This window comes from Corylus avellana, chromosome 4, assembly GCF_965113065.1.
Source record: "Corylus avellana chromosome 4, dhCorAvel1.hap1.2, whole genome shotgun sequence".
In the NCBI taxonomy this organism is placed as follows: domain Eukaryota; kingdom Viridiplantae; phylum Streptophyta; class Magnoliopsida; order Fagales; family Betulaceae; genus Corylus; species Corylus avellana.
In genome coordinates, this window is record NC_142493.1 from 17,684,398 (window position 1) to 17,702,862 (window position 18,465).

Consider the following 18,465-nt stretch of genomic DNA (forward strand, 5'->3'; position numbering starts at 1 on the left):
TCAACCTATTTGCAAGCACTTTGGAAATAATTTTGTATAGAACATTACAAAGGCTTATAGGTTTATAATCAGAAACACAAGCAGCAATTGTTTTCTTTGATATAAGCGATATATAAGTGAAATTCAAATCTGTATTAAGAATTACAGAATTAAAAGTAGTAAAGATCGCTTGGCAAACCTCATCTCCCACAATAGGCCAATTCTCTTGGAAGAATACAGCTGAATACCCATCCAGCCCTGGGGCCTTCAAGGGGGACATTTGGAAAACAACTTCCCGAATTTCGTCAGTAGTGAATGTCTAAGTGAGGTGATTGTTCATTGCTTGAGTAATTCAGCCTTCTACTCCTTGGAGGCTATGGCTTATATCTCCCATTGGTTCTGAAGAGAAAATCCTGCTAAAATATTTATGAAGGCTTGTTGGATCTCCTCCTCCTTGTCTTACAAACAGCCCCCTGCATCTGTAATCTTGTCTATCATATTTCTCCTTCTCCATTGATTGGCACATGCATGGTAGTGAATAGCAGTTGCTATTTAAAATTAAATTGTAAGAAAGAACACTTACTTGGATATCAACGACCACTCATGGCTTTGGGCAAGAATCTTTTTGCTTCTCCAAGAACATGTTCTTTCTTGTTCAAGAACACGAACAATAATTTCTTTTCTTTTTTTTTTCAAGAACACAAAGAAGAAGTTCTTCTTTAAGAACATGATAGATCTTAGGGATGTAGAGAACTCTATATCATTCTTCACATGTTCTTCATAAAGGATTCTTGGCATGGAAATTCGATTTATTCCATTACACAAATTTTGAGGAGCCAATAATAGTAACCTCCCAACAATGTGTATGCACAAAGTGTGGATAGCGAGGATATAGGTCTCATCAATTTCCTTGGAGCTAGACAACACACCTTATTGAAGTTGAGTTAGAGGAGAAGGAAGCGGATGGAATTAATGAAGTCGTTGGTGGTGATTCGTTCTATTACGAGGAGGAAGATGTAGTGGAGGCCAATGAAGGGTTAGTCCTCTCTCGTTCCTTAATCATTCAACGTTGACTCCTGACATGAAGGCAAGAAGAGCACCAACAGAAACATAACATCTTTGTACTCACTGCATGGTCAGCTGAAGGGTGTGTGATATCATAATTTGTAGTGGCAATAGGGAGAATATCATCTTTAAGGCGATGGTCATGAAGTTGGGCCTGAAGACCGAGAAACACCCATCCCAAGATTGGGTGGATCAAGTGAGATATCGAGACTCAAGTGTCTGATATGTACCGAGTAACCTTCTCGATTGATAAGGTCTACTTAGACTCAATATTGTGTGACATGGTTAAAATGGATGTGTGCCATATAATTTTTGGTAGGTCATGATAGTTTGACGTGGACGCCCAGCATAAAGGTTGGGAAAACGTGTGTTAGGGATTATGCCATAAATCCCAACATTTTATCTAAAAATGACATTCAAGTTTATTGTGAATAAAGTTATTAGTCACTAATCTATTTATTTGAGCATATGGCTTATGATCATTTTGCATGCTCATTATGTTATTTATATTGAACATATGAATGGTCCTCAGATTAGATTGCATGTGGTATATGATGTGAGTAACGATGTTATTATACAAGGTCTTAGGCCACAAACCTTGTAGTCTTAAATCTTTTCTTGCTTGCAGTTGATAATGGAATTGGGCATTTCATTTGTGAAGACTGTTACACATCAATCATGATGATATATCTTGATCAAGCGAAGTTGAAAACTTCGGGTTGATATGTAAACGTAATGCACTGAACAGACCATGACAGTTTTTTTTTTTTTTTTTTTTTAATTTTTTATTCTCCTTAAAAATATTGTTAATATGAATGATTGTATTTCTTGAGACTTATTATGATATTGATTCTAAATTCTGAGAGGATTAGGAAATCATATGTCAAGTGGAGATCACTTTGATGCATTTTATGAGTGAGACCTTTACTACTGCCAAAATTGTCAATGCGTTAGGTGGTCATATGTATCATTGTGAGAATGTCATTTCTCAGGAAGGAATCCAAGTTCTATATTTAAAGGATAAGAAATTTTCCCTTAAGATAAATTTTATAGATTCAATTATTCTCAGTCCCTAGCCATGGAATTTTGGTAAGGAATACCAAAATACTAAGGTACATGGTGAAAACATTTTGACAAGTATATAATAAATAAAATCAGTTACTCAAGTATAAAGAGGTAGAAAATTAAAGTGCAATCTCATTCGGTTTAATTCTATTGTGAAAGATTTTATGTAAGAATTAAAAGTCAATATTAAGAAAGTTTAAGGGATTAATTGATTTAATAAAAAATATAAACTAGAGTGCAATTACAATTGTTTAGTTGAATCAATTGTAATTAAATAGGGATTTGTGATAATCAAGCCTACTTGAAACTAGTTTTTATTTTTTTCCTTTGGGTCCCTCACCAAGGTAATGTAAATTAACCAGTTTAAACTTTTTATTTATTGGACTACTTATTTTTTTAATTATTAAAATATGGACCAGAGAGAAACAATGCTTGAGGTGCAAGAATGGGAGACTAGGCTTAGGATAAAACCCATGCCCAAGACCACCACAGGCTGCAGCTAGGCTGGGAATTCAATCCATAGTCTTGGTCGTGTTTTTAAGTAGTGGAGGCTAGGGTTTTCCAACCCTAGTCGTCCACTATGTAGTTGAATAGGAGTCCCACATTGCAAATTGCAATCTCATATCTCTCCTGCTAAGCCTATATGTTAGGTTATGTTTTGGCCTTATTCAATACAAAAGTTCCTAGTTGTACTTGAGTTGTTTTTTTTTATTAAAAGCTTGATGTGAGATTGCAAGCAAATTTGTGCAAAAAACATTTCCTATTAGTTGGGCGTCAGAACGGGCAAGTAATGGGACTTACAGAGTTTCTCTCGGCCTTCCCCATTAGATGTGCGTCAAAATGCGGATGTGACGGGATATCAAGAGTTGCTCTTGGCCTTTCACATTGGATGAACGTCAAAATGCAAACGTGATAGGATGTTTCTGAGCTCCTCGTTGGATGACCACCGTTATAGCGAGAATGTGAAGATTTTACTCCTTACGTCATTGTAATACCCCGACAAATCATTGGTTTTAAAAAAGATAAACGATTTACTCAAACACGACAAACATTTTCATAAAACAAGGTTTTATAAACTAAAAACCTAAACCCCTTATGAGAAACCCTAACCCCTCGAGGTTTTCCAAACAAAACCATGAATTTCACTCTCTGACTGAACGTTCGCTAGGAGAACCACCCAAATGTTTGCCCTTAACCTAAGCACGAACATTTGCTAAGGGGACCACTACGAGCGTTCGTTGACCAGTCTTTAAGCCATTGGATAATACCCAAACGTAAGCCTGAACCCATTGATCCATTGTGTAATAGTATCCGAACGTTCACTCACAACTCTGAAAAGCAATTTTAACCCATTCTCCACCTTTTCAGAGAAAAGTACGCCCCAAGCCCCTATATAAACACCTCTCTTCGTACCTTAGCCGCTCCTTACACCAGAAAATCCTAACCCTAGAGTGAGGAATGACTTTGAAGTAGAAGGAGGAGGCATTGGTAGACTTTGCAATTATCAAGGCATTTTCTTGTCCATTCTCATTGCCTTCATGGTGTTCTTGTTGTTTTCTTAAATATTACGAATTTTAAAGATGCCTGGACAAGTTTATATACCTATTTTCTTACAAAGACCTAGAATGTTTTTAAAGAGCTCTACACTCGCCTTTGATTTCTTTGAGTTTGCATATTAGCATGTTTTGATACGTTACATGTGTTCATTAGGAGCCAAAGATGAGACGTTCCACACCTTAGAAGCATCAAGCCATATTTGGGCTCCTGGTCGAGAGTTTTTACTCTTTGGCTAAACGTTTGATCACAAGGCCATGCATTCACCCAGAGAGCAGAACGCACTCCTAGTAACCTATATGTGTGAACTTAGGATTTCAATGGCCGCTTTTGTTAGTTAGAACTTAATGTGTCACTTCGAGAATTCTCTAGTACAGCATATAATGATGTGTCGTATTTCATTATAACATGGATTTGTGATGTCGGAAGACTCCATCGAGCGCACGAGGTGAGTAAACACTTATCACTGTTTTCCTTAAAAACATTTGATATGTCAACTGACCGAGCACACATATGATATGAGCATGCCTATATTTTTGTTTAACTTGGTAACTGCCTTAATAACTGGTTAATAAGATGCATCGTATGACATGGTACATTGGTATACGCGGTATAATGGCCATGGGCTGATTATATAAAACTTGATTCTCTGGTCAAACGTGTGTGTGTAGATGTGATATAAGAGCCTTGGATCCGATGGTTATTTCGAGACTGGCACAGCCTTAATTGTCGAGTCACTACAGGATGTACATTATTAGTACCATAGGCCACCCGAGGTTGGACTCAATCGTGCTGTTAGTATTATGGACGGTAGCGTACAATAGCCGGGGCACCGGTATTGTATTACAGGTCTTTCGGAACAGCATCAACTATGTTGAGAATGGGTAATATCTCGAGTAAACCATATATGATAATTATGTCGTATTAAAGCATTACTTTTCTGCCTCAAAACATTTAGGTGATTGCTGCTAGAAGTACACCCATTTCTTTCTATCAAATGATATTTTCATGCTGTATTAACAGAGACAATACCTCTTTCAAATCTTTATCAATTGCACGTTTATTTCTACTCAATGATAACTAACTTGTGGTACCCAACTGTAAGGTTTACTTACTAAGTCGCTAGACTTATACAATTATTACATCTTGTAGGAAACCTCTTTCTAGGAAGAGGGGAGTGGCGAGGTTGCCACTACAGAATTGCTTAAGACAGAGATCTACATGTTGTTACTAGGTTTGATCAGATTATTATTTCCACTAGTTGCTCTATTTCTATATTTCGAGGATAATATATGCTTCCTTCCTTTATGGTTATCAAATTTCTCATATTTATTTCACATTCTTATGCATTAACTCTGATTATGCTTAGAGTGACGGTTTCCTAGTTAGCTACTAGTTAGCTATATTGGAGTAATTGTCAGTAACTCTACCAGACTGGTCAAAGCTAGATTTGGAAGCATTACGATTATAACCCGATTCATTTCCCGTTAAGACGTTAAATTCTTAGAATATCATATTCGAGATTTTTTGTTATTTCTATCTTATTGTGACTTAAATCTCGTTAAGACGAGATGATTGTAAAATCTTTTGCTATAAATTATCTCTTTTGTTACTATTCATTTCAGACTTTTTGAATTTTTTCAAACTTTCTAAAATTTTTTCTCAATTGTTGGTTCCAAGAGAGAACATTGAGAAAGCTTTGTGGTATCCCTCTCTTGACGTGTTAATTGTTCCACCATCTACAACCTTTCAATCTTCAGTCGCAAAGAAGTATACGAGAGGGTCGGTAAAGAGATTCACTACATGAAGATAATCAACTAGGAGGCAAGCTGAGAGCTAATTATCTTATAGAGTTTAGAAACGTGCAAGAGTTTGTGAATATTTTTTACTGTCTGCAATATGGTTCTTCATATAGTGATTTCTCGAGTTTAACTGCCCTAGAGTGGTTTAATTTTTTGATTCGTTGAAAACAGTTTCCACTCTGTAACCAAGTTTCTGTGTTATGGGTGTGTTGCTTTATTTTCCAATGTTTAATATTTAATATGTATTGCTTTATTAATTAATTGTGTTTGTTGTTTTTAAGAGTAGAACACGATCCTTGTGTTTTTACAATATAAATAGAAGCATGTAGCTATCTCAAAAAAGACCATCAGTCCAGTTCTTTAGTATTTACTAAGAATTGTATATTCTTAAGTATTTTCAAGAATAAGTTAAAAAAGTTTTCAAGAGCAAGATAAGAACCCACACTTTTTGTTATTCTTAGTCATTGGTGAAAAGACTTGAAGGTTTTGAGATCTCTGAGGCTACACGCGAATATTCTCATTGGAGGAGCAAGAAGATTTTGCTCAATTGCCAAGGAGTGGCTAAAATACCAAGTAGGTGTTCTTATTCTTTATTTAAAATAGCATTTTTCTTCACACTTTCTTCATAAAGTTCAATCATGGATTGAGAATTTTTATTTTCTGCTCCACAATCATATTTTTTTCACTCATATTCTCAACAAGTGGTATTAAACCCCCGGTTATAGAAAACATGGTGAAGATGGTAGTTTAAAGAAAGCTGTGTTTTTTCTGTTTTTCTAGTGTTGCTGTTCGGGTTTGTTCCAGCGACTCAAAAATTGTTCAGAGACCCAAAACATGTTGTTAACATTTTATGATATTAATTGAATTTTGCATTCAAACAGTGTTGCTGTATTTATACAACAAGATTTGTTTGGAATTCGATCTTTTGTGATGCTTTTTGATCCTCAGTGCACCTGGTGGCTTCTAGTAGTTATTCAATATAATCCAGCCAATTCTCCACGCTTAAGTACCCTCTGGTACCATCAAAGGAAGGGAAATGGTGGTTGCAGAAGTCTTTAGGCGAACAACCTCGCTCAATAGCTTGCAGCTCAGGTCCTCGAGCATTGGCCATGGCAATTAGTAAATAAGTGGTAATTGTGGCTAGCAGCTGCGCCACGTCATGAACCATTCTCAAAAGAGTGACCAATTAGAATACAACACATGTTTTAATAGTCAACGGAAAAAAATTTTCATTTGACCAAAAATTCTTTTTTAATTTTTGGAAAATAGTTTCTATTTTTGAAAACTGCAAACTATTTTTTGAGTTTGAGCATCTCATTCTCAAATCGACAGATTCCAGCAAGACCCGATTGGGACCCAACACTAGCACCTGATGTGGCATGTTTGGTGTGACATGGCATGCTGTGTAACCTACTAATGCGGCTGATGATGTGGTAATATCGTTAAAATGAACCTTATATTTTATCCAAACAAGAAAGTTAACTATTTTGGATATTACATTACAAGTTCCCTTCGAATGTAGGGCAGATGATTGATGAATTCCCTAAAGGAATAACCTCAGCTCGCCACTGCCTCCAAAGGTTCGGTGGTGGCATCTGGGAATTTTCTCGTCTTCTCATTCGACTCAAAGTCGATTTATTTTCATACCATCTTGTAATGCCCCGTGACATTTATGTATTTATAAATACCTTGTGGCATTACTAACTATGCCTTGACACTAAACTCAATGGAAAAACAGCTATAAATGCTTCTTTTTTTATAATTCAAAATACCCTCGAAACTCTCACCTGACAATTACTTCGGATACTTGTCCTTTGCATCAATGTGCTCACTTTCTATAAAACAATATTTTAAAGGTGGAACTATGGGAGTGTTTGGCAAATGGGATGACCTAAATACTGTAGTTGATGTAGATTGATGTGAAAAAAAGTAAGAATGTTTGGTATAAAAAAAATGAAAAAGTGGTATGAAAAAGTGAAAAAGTTTTGTTTTGTAGTGATTTTTTTATTTGAATAATAATAAAAAGTGAATGATTTGATATTAAAAGTAAAAAAGTTAGGATGTTTTGATGTTGATTTTTTTGGAAAATGGTAATAAACAGTGTTTGGGCCAACCCCATCCCCATTACCAAACAAAGCCTATGAGTCTACTGACGATTACTCCGGATGCTTGTCCTTTGTATCATTGTGCTCACTTCCTATAAAACAATATTTTTAAAGGTGGAACTATGAGTCTACTGCATCGTAAGTAAAAACTCAACCAAAATAGTGTGTTGTGAACCTTCTTGTCTTGATAAAACCTCTCTTTCTTTTGTTGTACTCAAAACATTAAAAATGTTTAACTTCACTTTCTTAAAAACCACGCATCAGTAGGTTTAGGATCATACCCCATCTATTATCTACTCTGAAAACATTACGAGCGTCATTTACTTTCCCACTAAGAAAAATTGGTAATATCAGTAGGGTTTAGGATCAGATCCATCAAGGTGACATCAATATTCTTTTTCTTTGATATATGATTGGAAGAAATTCCAATGCAAATGAAGTGGATCAGACGTCAAAAAGAAAAGGGTAAATGTATAATAATTTTTTTAATAAACGTGTTTTTTGTGATCACCCACCCCATGAGGTTTAAACAATTGACTCTCACTGCTTAGCTTTGTCGCAGATATGAAATGAGTCATTGTGTATTTTTCGTCCAATAAAGTGACATTCGTAAATCTACGTTAGCATTTTTGCTACATCATATCAAAATAATAATTATTTATTTTATTAAGAGAATGTTTCACATCTCAAATTTATTTTTCAAAAGTTGATTCACAAATGATGTGTCACCCTAAATTAAAAAAATTAAAATCTAAAAAGGAAAAGGAAGGAGTGGCTGATTGAGCCGCTCCTTGCAAGATTGCCAAATATGGTGACTTCAAACATTTTTTTTAAAAAAAAAAAAATCCCAAATTGAGAAAGAGATGAAACATATCAAATGAGAAAAGAAGAGAGAGAGAGAAAATTGAGAAAAGAAGAGAGGGAGTGGCCATGGTGCAGATCTGAGAGAAACACATTTCTCTGCATGGCAGCTCCCTCGCGTGAGGGAGCTGCCGTGCAGAGGAATTCCAAAAAAAAAAATAATAATTTAATTAAAAATTAATTTAAATTAATAAATTTTTTAATTGAAAAAGGAGACAAAATTGCGTAGCCGCAAGAGCTCAAAAAGAATTTTGAGAGTGAAAATTATGCAACCTATGTGAAAAATGATAACTTCTATATATGCTGTACTAAAATTCACAGACAAATTATTTTTGACTAGTGCAAAAGAGATAAAAGAGAGGAATTAATTACAAAACAATCAGTCTGAAACATACTAAAGAGTGTCAACAACATTTTATCCCTAAAAATAAAACTAAGAATCCAAAGAGATCAACTGTTACAAAAGCATCTAAATGGCATGCTGACAAAAATTCAGGAACCAGATTTTAGCAAGCAGAAGATAATAGATAGAGCTCTATGTTGAAGAATACAAACCACGCATCTATTATAAAACAGAAATTACAACGTATTCTGGCCCCAAACATCAGCTGGAGCATATATATCTAGGTCAAACATATACTAATGATAGTAAGCAAATGTAAAATGAAAGCCACATCTAACTGTTTTCATGATCACATACTCAGTTTACTGAGACTATAGCGTTTTTGAAATGCAATGCTAAACTTCTCAATCCAAATTCAATCCATGGCTGAAATGATGCTCCAGAAATGACATACGTGAAGCCTTCCTCTTGATCTGGATCAGCTTGTCTCCAATGCACCATGGAAAACTAAGGAAATGAGCTCGGTGCATTCCCTCATTGTAGGGACCCCAATACCTATAATGATAGGTAACATGATACCAGGCTGAAGCTTTTGCATATACAACATCAGAGTCAGAATCTGAGTCACTAAAACCCTTGTTGAACCAGGTCCTAGCTTCCTTTCTCAAGGACTTCACCGCATAATTAATTGCTTCCATATCCCTCCTCTTACTGAAACATTTTGACATTTTTAAGATGTTGCCATTGAGTATTTCAGCTTCTGCTTCGATCCCATAATAGTCCATTAAATTTCCCAACTTGGAATCATATTCATTTTTGTAATCGAAAGCATCACTGATGTAGTCCTCAAAGCCATCTACTTCCATGTCGGAATCATAACATTGCTCTGCTACTTCTCGAGTGAAGGGATTTATAGGGCTAGTGCAAGATGCAATGTCTATCACTTCTCGAAAAAGCTTTCCGATCACAGATTGTGATTCATAGGTGCGTTTATCAGGCTTTTCCATGAAATCTGGATATATTTTGGGGCGCAGATTAAATGGTACTTCGACTACCACACCACTCTTTGGGAAGTCAACAGCAATTGAGTGTAGCTTTGCAAGCTTAATGCATTTACCACTCATTGCCTTACGAGGCTCCATATCTGCAAAGACCTTGTGGGCATTATCAATGATTCCTAAATTGTCATTGACCATGTACTTGGGGAAATAGTCTTGAACTTCCTGTAGCACAGAACTAACACGCTTTAGCATGAATGGTATAGAAGGAATTGATGCAAACAGGATGGATACATATGGAAGAGAAATGATAATCTTAGAAAGAAAAAATACTATTAATTAAAAATTTAATGGGAGCAAAAGCACATTTCAAGGGTCCAACACATTAAAAAGTTTCTTATGAATGCCTTACATATTAGGACTCATGATATTGATGCTTGACAAATCAAAAATGCGATTGAGTAGTACCTCTATTGTAACATCATGATCAACTAGCACAGTTGGTGCTGGGCTGTAATCCATTGGTTTAATTTGTTGAGAAGGAATAAGAGCAGGGTCCCAACAGACAAAGTATGTATCTCCATCCAAATCACTCCCCGAACATTCATTTGGGTGAGGTCTGACAATGCAATTATTAGACTAAGTTAGTCAACAATGTATAACTAGAGAATGTTGTATGCAACTTTCCAATAAGCGTATGTCTGCAAGGGGGTCAAGTATGCATAAATGCTGAATTTTATGCTGCTCCACAATTATGTGTAAACACAATTTGTCGGTGTATGTTTATGCCTTTGAGGGTGTGTGTGCACATATTAATAGGATTTTAGAAGTATCTATTATGGGATATCAGTCTTACCTCGGTCCTTTTTGCGGAAAAACAACACAATCAACCATGTGCTGCAAAGCTGGCACATTAACAGCCCTTAGAACACGCACATCTCCTGGATAGAGACAAGGGTTTTTAGCAACAACTACGTTGCCCTCAAAAATATAATTATTTGGGTCTGAACTGCTGGGACTGAACTTGAGCGAGGAATTGCTACCGAGCTGCTTACTAAAACGAGAAATCTGCACAAATATTTGACCATACTCCAATGTCCCGGTTTCATCAAGACATCCCATCATAGATCTTCCATTTGGAATATATATCCTTGATTTGTACCGCAAGTCCATCAATGTAGATGCACGTAATACTTGTAGCATCATAAAAAGAAATGGTTCTTCATTTGGCTTGTAACCAGCAGCTAGCATTTCCTTTAGCATGGTTGGTATCTCTCCTGGGAACATAAACTCCAGTGCCTCCCGTGCGATCAACGAATCTGTTAATATAGCATTCAGTTGATCTATTGTCTCCCTTTGCTTCTTTATGAAAACTTTATCCTCAACCCCGAGGTAAGATAAAAGAGTGATAATTTGGTGATTAAGAAAACAAGGTTGATACTTGCTCCATGTCAAAACATCCAGGGTAGTATTCTGTGAATTGTACTTGCACATGCTCTTTCTCAGTGACAGCTTAATCGATGATGTTGGATCAACAGCAACAACACCTTTAAACCCACCGTATCGAATCTGAAATGCAGATGGAACAGAATTTCTGCAGCCACATTTTGAAGCCACTTCGCGAGCCAATTCTGCAGATATCTTCCCTATGCCATCAGAGAAGAAACAATATGTGATTCCAGATCTTTTAGCTTCTACATCAGGAATCATCTCAATTTCGTGCCTACCAATGTGCATAGTTTTCCTGGAGGAGCTAAACGATTGACCAAGTCTGGCAGCATATTTTGCGACATTCCTTATTTCACGAAAATCACCCATCCACTCTCTGATGTCTGCTGCAGTAAGACCAGTTCTTGAAGCAAACATCCAAAGAGAATTTTCGCGTAATTGACTGTTTGAAAAGGCAAGAAACTCAAACTTCTTATCACCAATAACTATGCCGTTTCTTAGAGTGGACAGTATCCTCTCATAAATGCTAGTGCACTTGTCGTCCTCATTCGCAGAAGATGCTCGAGGAGATAAAACTGTCGAGTGCAGTTTATCCAAGTCCTCATCGACAAAAGAAACGCGAAGAAAATTATCAATATCTTCAGGATAATTGCGCAAGATGCGATTGGAGAGACTCACCTCTGGACCACGGAAATATACTTTAGAAGGAGTTATTTGAACCCTGTGTACATATACCAACCCGTCATCTAAAGATATTGCAGGAGGTGTTGGAAGTCGCCCATCCGTGGCGTATCTTTTATACTGCTCACTAAGCCACCTTACAGGCTCATAGCAGCAGTCTTTTAAATGATACAGTTTGTCCAAGGCACTTTCTATATACTCAAGTTTTATTCTTGTAGGATCGACCAACCGACAAAAATTGATATCAATTGCTGGCCCAGGAAGACACCCATTCTGAACTAAGGAGTTGATCTTGAACAAGATTTTATATGGCAAGTTGAAGCCCGGGGGTGGATTCACAATGGGGACAAGACCTGAATTGCAGGAGAAATTAGACCCTTCCTGCAGAACAAATTGGCCTTCATTCTCTTCATAAAGCAGAAATTTTGGAAGCTGACACTCAAGTGGAAGCTCCAAACATAGAGCAGAAGATTGGCCAATGCCACACAAGGGAGTGAAATCAACTTCCCGGAACCACTGGTAACCTCCACGAGCACAAGAGACATCTTTCTTATGAATCTTAGGAGCACCAAGCAACTGGAAATTGAAAAAGATTTTGTTAAGAAAAATTGATAAAAAAACTTCACTGTCACAGAGCAATGAAAAACATTATTTCAAGAAACTGAAATTGCACAAAGTGGACATGAGATCATGAACAAGTAGAGATGTGATATTGCGAAAAACAGAAATTTATTCAAGTATCTAATGAAATTGGTAAACCAACAAGCTATAGAAATGAATATCAACTTGAAGAAGTTAAGTGTAATTTTTTCGATATAAAAAAAAAAAAAAAAAAAAAAAAAAAAAAAAAAAAAACCAGATAGTTAAGGTAATATTGGGGATTACAATGACATTAAATTGCCGATTTCTGGAAAAAAAAAAAAAAATGGTTCCATTTCAGGGCATTAAAAAAATGCTATGCATGCCAATAATCTCAGTGGTTTTTTAAAATATTCCAGATTCTTTGAATGATAAATTCCCCTTCAAGATCTGTTATGCAGCTACTTCAACGCTAATAGATTCACTCTACATGAACATGTCTACCAACACCAACACTCACAAAATAGATATTCCATGAAAAACCAAATTCAATCATCCTGTAACCCACCCCCCCCCCCCCCAAAAAAAAAAAAAAAGCGAAATTCTGCAGAGAAGCTGACCCATCTTGTAACACACAAAAAAAAAAAAAAAAAAAAAAAGCGAAAAATCTGCATAGAAGCTTACCTGTTTCAATATTCAATACAGACAGCCAGAGTGTTCAGAGGTTTCCTCTCTGGTATTTTCCGTTGTGGGAGTGAGGTGTGAAAAGAATGGGCTTTTTTGTCTAATTTTTTTTATTATTTCGCTTTCCAGTGGGTTTAAAAGGGTGATGGTTAAAAAAAGAGAAATACTTTAGATCAACAAAAAAAAAAAACATGAAAAATTATAAAAAAAAACTTCCCTAAATTAATAGTCTTAGAGTCTCACAATTTTAAAAGGTATTAAAATAGCTTATCAAAACTATCAAAATGTATACAATAGACTACTTATTTTTTTATTCTTATAATACCCTTATTCTTTTAACAAATAAAATAATAAAATAATTGTAAAAAAAAAAAAAAAAAACAATGGATGAATAAAACCAAATTTTTAACAGAATTTGATTCCAAGGATTAAATTGTTTTTTTTTTATTTTTTTTTTATTTTTTATTTTTTATCTCAAGTACTTTGATTTTACTTTCTTATGACATGATGTAATTTGTAATTTAGGCCAACTACAATGAGTAATTATTTATTTATTTCAATTTTTTTTTGTATTTATTCGCCCATTTGCTTTTTTTCAAAAAAAAAAAAAATTGTTTGGTTTTTTTTTTAGAATTATTTTATTATTTTATTTGTTAAAAGAATAGGGATATTATAGAAATATAAAAAATAAGTGGTTTTTTTTTATGCATTTTAATAGTTTGATATGCCACTTTAGTACCTTTTGAACATTATAAGACTCTATCGCAAACGAATATTAGTTTGAAGAGTTTTTTATATTCTTCCCCAAAAAGATTATATTTTACCCATAAAAGTTAGGGTATAGGTTTCCACTTTCCAGCTAGGAGGCTTATTATTAGGAGAGAAGAGGAAATGAAATGTTGCACGTATTTTTATTATTTGGTTTCCAAATATACAATTTTTTTTTTTATGTGTTAGTTAATTTAAAATTTATAATAATCTATTTAAAATTTAATAATGGTTTTCACTGCAACTTAAAGAATATGTACTTAGAAATGTAAGAATAAAAGTAACATTTTTTAGGCCACCATATTATCACTCCATTTTCATATTAGCCCCCATTAATTTTTTTTTTTTTTTTTTCAAATGATTACTTTTATATATTCTTAATTTATTTATTAATAACTTTAAGGGTATTTTAGAAAGAAAAATATAAAAATATCTATTTTGACATGTAATGGTAATATACGGGCCTTTCGATGTCATTTTCTTAAGTTTTGAGGTATAATTATAAAATGGGTAATAATTAAGAAGTTAAAGTATATTTCTCCAAAATTAAAAATTCTAGGTAGGGAATTGGTCAATATCTGGACTCATACTCTATGGGGTTGCATCTAAACATGTACTAAAGTAGTATTCACTATGGCATATGTAATTTTTTTAATGGTTTAAATTTGATTAAAAATCAATTATGAGAAAAAAAAGAGATAATCATGAATAAACTGTTAAGAAAACTATTAAATTATCAGTTATCATAAAAGCTTAAGTTAATAGGAAGAAGTAAATTTAATCACTTAATCATTAGTTTAACACTCTCTCTCATGAGTGGGTTCAAACTCCTTTTTAATAAGTGATACCAACACGTAGAATATTTAATTTAAATGAGAGGCTAAATTGATGGACTAACATTATAAGACTCTAAGTTTAATGTTTCATAATCTTAGGACTTTTGATTCTAATACCATGTTAAATTACCAATTATCTTAAATATTTAAGTTAATAAAAAAAAATTAAATTTAATCGAAGTTAACATACACCGAGGAAGTTACAAGTAATGTTATTAGAAAGTAAGCAACAAACCTGAATGAGAAGAAACTTTGAAGCTTGGCCATGTGGTTGATGTAGCTTAATCTGCAAAATGCTGTCGGAGGACATTTCAAGCTTGTATTCTTCAGAGAGATCAGAAAGAAAGAAGAACCACTTTCTCTTTCTCAAATCAAACCCAACAGAAACACCTTCTTCCGGTTTCCAGAGAACAGAAAATGTTTCTTTTGAAATCAGATATCCAAAGTGTAACGCTTTGATATCCATGCTATGTAAGAAGTAAGGACAACCTTGTCTTTGGAAGAAAAAAATGATTGAAAGCTGAAAGGAAAGCACTACTGCTGTGGAAGAAGCAAGTGCTCATTTATAGTCTACAGACGAGCATGCTGCTGCTTCCTTAAACTTAGGAAATAAGTTGAGGGAATCACAACGTTGTTACTTGTCATTCCCGTTTCCTAAATCTGAATTTCTTTTACTATATTCCTTCAAGTCTCGGTCTCTCATGTCGTTGACGAGCAAAGGTCACAGAGTTCTGATGATGTGGACCAATCATAATATACTTAACGTCATAGAGCTCCCCCACACTGACAAGAAACTAAACAGAAGAGAGGGATCGTACCTTTTGCTCCCCATGAATCCATGATGGGGATATATTCCTCCTTGCTTGGCAAGGTTTAAACTCAAAAGAGTGATGAAATTGAGATGACCACTTCTTGACCAAGGCAACGATCGGGAAAAAGTGAAAAAGTGTTGACTAACAAACTTGGGCACCAAGGGGATGAACAGAATGTTTGGATTGTGCTTGGCCAAGCCTACATGGGCCAATCTTGCTCAATCTTGCTCTTGCTAGCAAAATTGCAACTTTGCTGGGCTAGAAAATTATATTTCCCAGTGCTTTGCCCATACACCAATAGTTTATCGACGTAATCTTAAAAAATTTGGTTATACGAATTCCATGTAACCAAAATTTTAAATTTTTTTTAAAACTTATAAAATAATTTCAAAATTACCACAATTCTAATAAATAAATTAAATATCATTCACAAATCCTGATAAACAAACACTACAAAAATTTAAGGGTTTTGCGACTGATCATATATATATATAATGACTTTTTTGCCGAAAAAAAAGTCAATATATGGTTTGTGAAGTTCAAATACTGACTTTTTCAAAATGGCAAAAAGTGCAAAGACTAGAAAGGAGATAGTGCCTTTTGAACAGTCAAAACGGCACTATTTGGTGCAATTTTCAGCAAACGGCACGTCACCTTCTAAAAGGTGTCGTTTTGCACTGTTCAAACGTCACAACCCTTTAAAAAAATACTAAAAAAATAATTTTTACCAAAATAATATATATATAATTTTTATAATAAATATTTAAATTTTTTCAAATAAAATTTAAATTAAAAAAAAAAAATTAGAGGAATGGGTGGCCCCCAAGCCACCCCAGAGGTGGTCAGAGGTGGCGCCGGCCACCTCTGGGGTGGCTCGCAAGCCACCCCTCCCTCACCTGTGGCTGCGGGTTTGGAACCGGTAGCCACTTGATTTATTTATTTTTAAAAAATTTTCAAATTTTGGTACATTTTACTGTTCACACATCACTATTCGCACGTGAATAGTGATGTGTGAACAGTAATACTATTAAAACGTCACTATTTTAGGAATAGTGACGTTTGAGGAATTAAAAAGTTGTAATTTAGTGACATTTTCTAAAAATGTCACTAATTCAAATGTCATTAAACACTTGAATTTTTGTATGGAAATTAAGATCCTCAAAAACTAATTAAGTATCATTCACATAACATATCTTCCCAATGAACAAATTAAACATCGTTCACAATAATTCATTAGTGATAAACAAATTAAACATAAAAAATCTTTGAAAAACTAACGTAAACATCATAAACAAATTGCAAAATAAAAATATGTTGTGGAGATTGTCCCCCTCGCCTAAAGGCACCATGATCGTAGCCCCCTCTACCACCTCCATATATAGTTTATGTTTCCACGCTCTCTTAATCCTTCATTCCTATAAAGGATTAGCCCTTCCAGATGAAAATTGACCCTTATTGTTACCTGGAGATTGAAAAGAGCCACTATCAACTCAAGAAATCAATATGGCCATGAATAGGCCCGATCAGTAGTCCATAGTGAATCCCCAAAAATGCAATTTGTCTATTGTGTAGAACTTCCACGGAAATCTCTAACAAATAGATCAAAGTCACTGTCAATACAAATTGTCTATTATGTATGAATAAGATATTTGTAGAAAAGAAATAATTTATAGGACGTAAGCCCATTTCCTCATTCAAATAAATAACTGATAGAACGTAAGATCAAAGTCCATGTCAATACAAATTTTGAGACCTATGTTAAATCAAGTAAATCGATCCATCTTAGTAGGGTTACTGGCTGCACCAGTCACGAATAATCATTGGATCCAAGGTCCATATAACTCATATAATTGACCATAGAATCAAGTCTATATAGTAAGCCCATGGTCATTATTCCGCACGTATATGTGTACCATGTTATACAATGCATCTTATCAAATAGTTGTTAAAGCAGTTACCAAGTTATACAAAAATATAAACATGCTCATATTATACGCATGCTCAGTCAGCTGACATATTGCACGTTTTTAAGGAAAGTGTTCGTAAGTGTTTACTTACCTCGTGTGCTAGCTCGAGTCTTCCGACATCATGAATCTTTGCTATAACGAAACATAACTCATCGTTATATGCAGTACTAGAGAACTCTACAAGGTTTCATCTAACGAAAAGGGGCTACTAAAACCTTCGAACCACACATTTGGGACTAAAGGGCGTGTGGCCTGCTCTCTGGGCGAGCTCTCGCTCCCTAGGGCGAGCGTTTGGCCAGAGAGTAAAGGCTCAGCAAAAAACGCTCAAAATGTGTTTTAGGCTCCTATCTACAGCTATGGGTTGGTACTTCTCTTCCTAGGCTCAAAATAGATACATGTATCATAAGGAAAACACAACACAAAGAATCAAAGAGGTGTTTAAAACTTTTTGAAAACATTTCTTTGTTTTGTAAGAAAATGGGTACAAGAGCTTGACAAAGCATCTTTAAAACTTGTAACACTTGGAAAGCAGTCAGAACAATTAAAAAGGCATAAGGGAAGGGCCAAGAAATCACCATAGAAGATATATAGCAACGACTCCAAACTCTCTCATTTCTTTCTCCAAGCCTCTCCTCACATTAGAGTTAGGCTTTCTAAGGTTGAAGGTGGCTAAGGGCCGAATAGCATGGTTTATATAGAGGGTGGAGGCGTGCTTTAGGTCTGAAAAGTGGAGAATGGGCTAAAATTACTTTTTAGAGTTGGCAGGGAGCGCTCGCATACTGTTGAGCGAGCGTTCGGTACCGTTCACACAATGGATAAAAAGGTTTAGGCGTATGATTGGGTTTTGTCCAATGGGTAATACATTGTTCATGCAAGTGCTTGTGTGGTCCCTCGGCGAGCGCTTGCACCTAGGCCAA

The 18,465-nt window shown here is 35.1% G+C and overlaps 1 protein-coding gene across 1 annotated transcript; it reads right to left on the reverse strand.

Annotated features, from left to right (window-relative positions):
- Positions 1 to 8,971: 8,971 nt before the first annotated feature.
- Positions 8,972 to 15,241, reverse strand: LOC148586388 (putative RNA-dependent RNA polymerase 1). Its single transcript, XM_088515227.1, has 4 exons — positions 15,005 to 15,241; positions 10,629 to 12,478; positions 10,241 to 10,391; positions 8,972 to 9,997 (listed from the first exon to the last, which is right to left on the reverse strand). The coding sequence occupies exons 1-4, from the start codon at positions 15,233 to 15,235 to the stop codon at positions 9,179 to 9,181; spliced, it is 3,051 nt and encodes a 1,016-aa protein (XP_088371353.1). The 5' UTR covers positions 15,236 to 15,241; the 3' UTR covers positions 8,972 to 9,178.
- Between the last annotated feature and the right edge of the window lie 3,224 nt (positions 15,242 to 18,465).

What these genes read in the sequence shown, in the direction of transcription:
- LOC148586388 (XM_088515227.1), bottom strand. Translation starts at nt 15,235, where the DNA reads ATGGATATCAAAGCGTTACACTTTGGATATCTGATTTCAAAAGAAACA. An exon ending in TTTCCGCAAAAAGGACCGAG is followed by an intron (nt 10,392 to 10,628) that starts GTAAGACTGATA and finishes TTGCATTGTCAG; the next exon opens with ACCTCACCCAAATGAATGTT. An exon ending in ATCATGATGTTACAATAGAG is followed by an intron (nt 9,998 to 10,240) that starts GTACTACTCAAT and finishes TCTGTGCTACAG; the next exon opens with GAAGTTCAAGACTATTTCCC.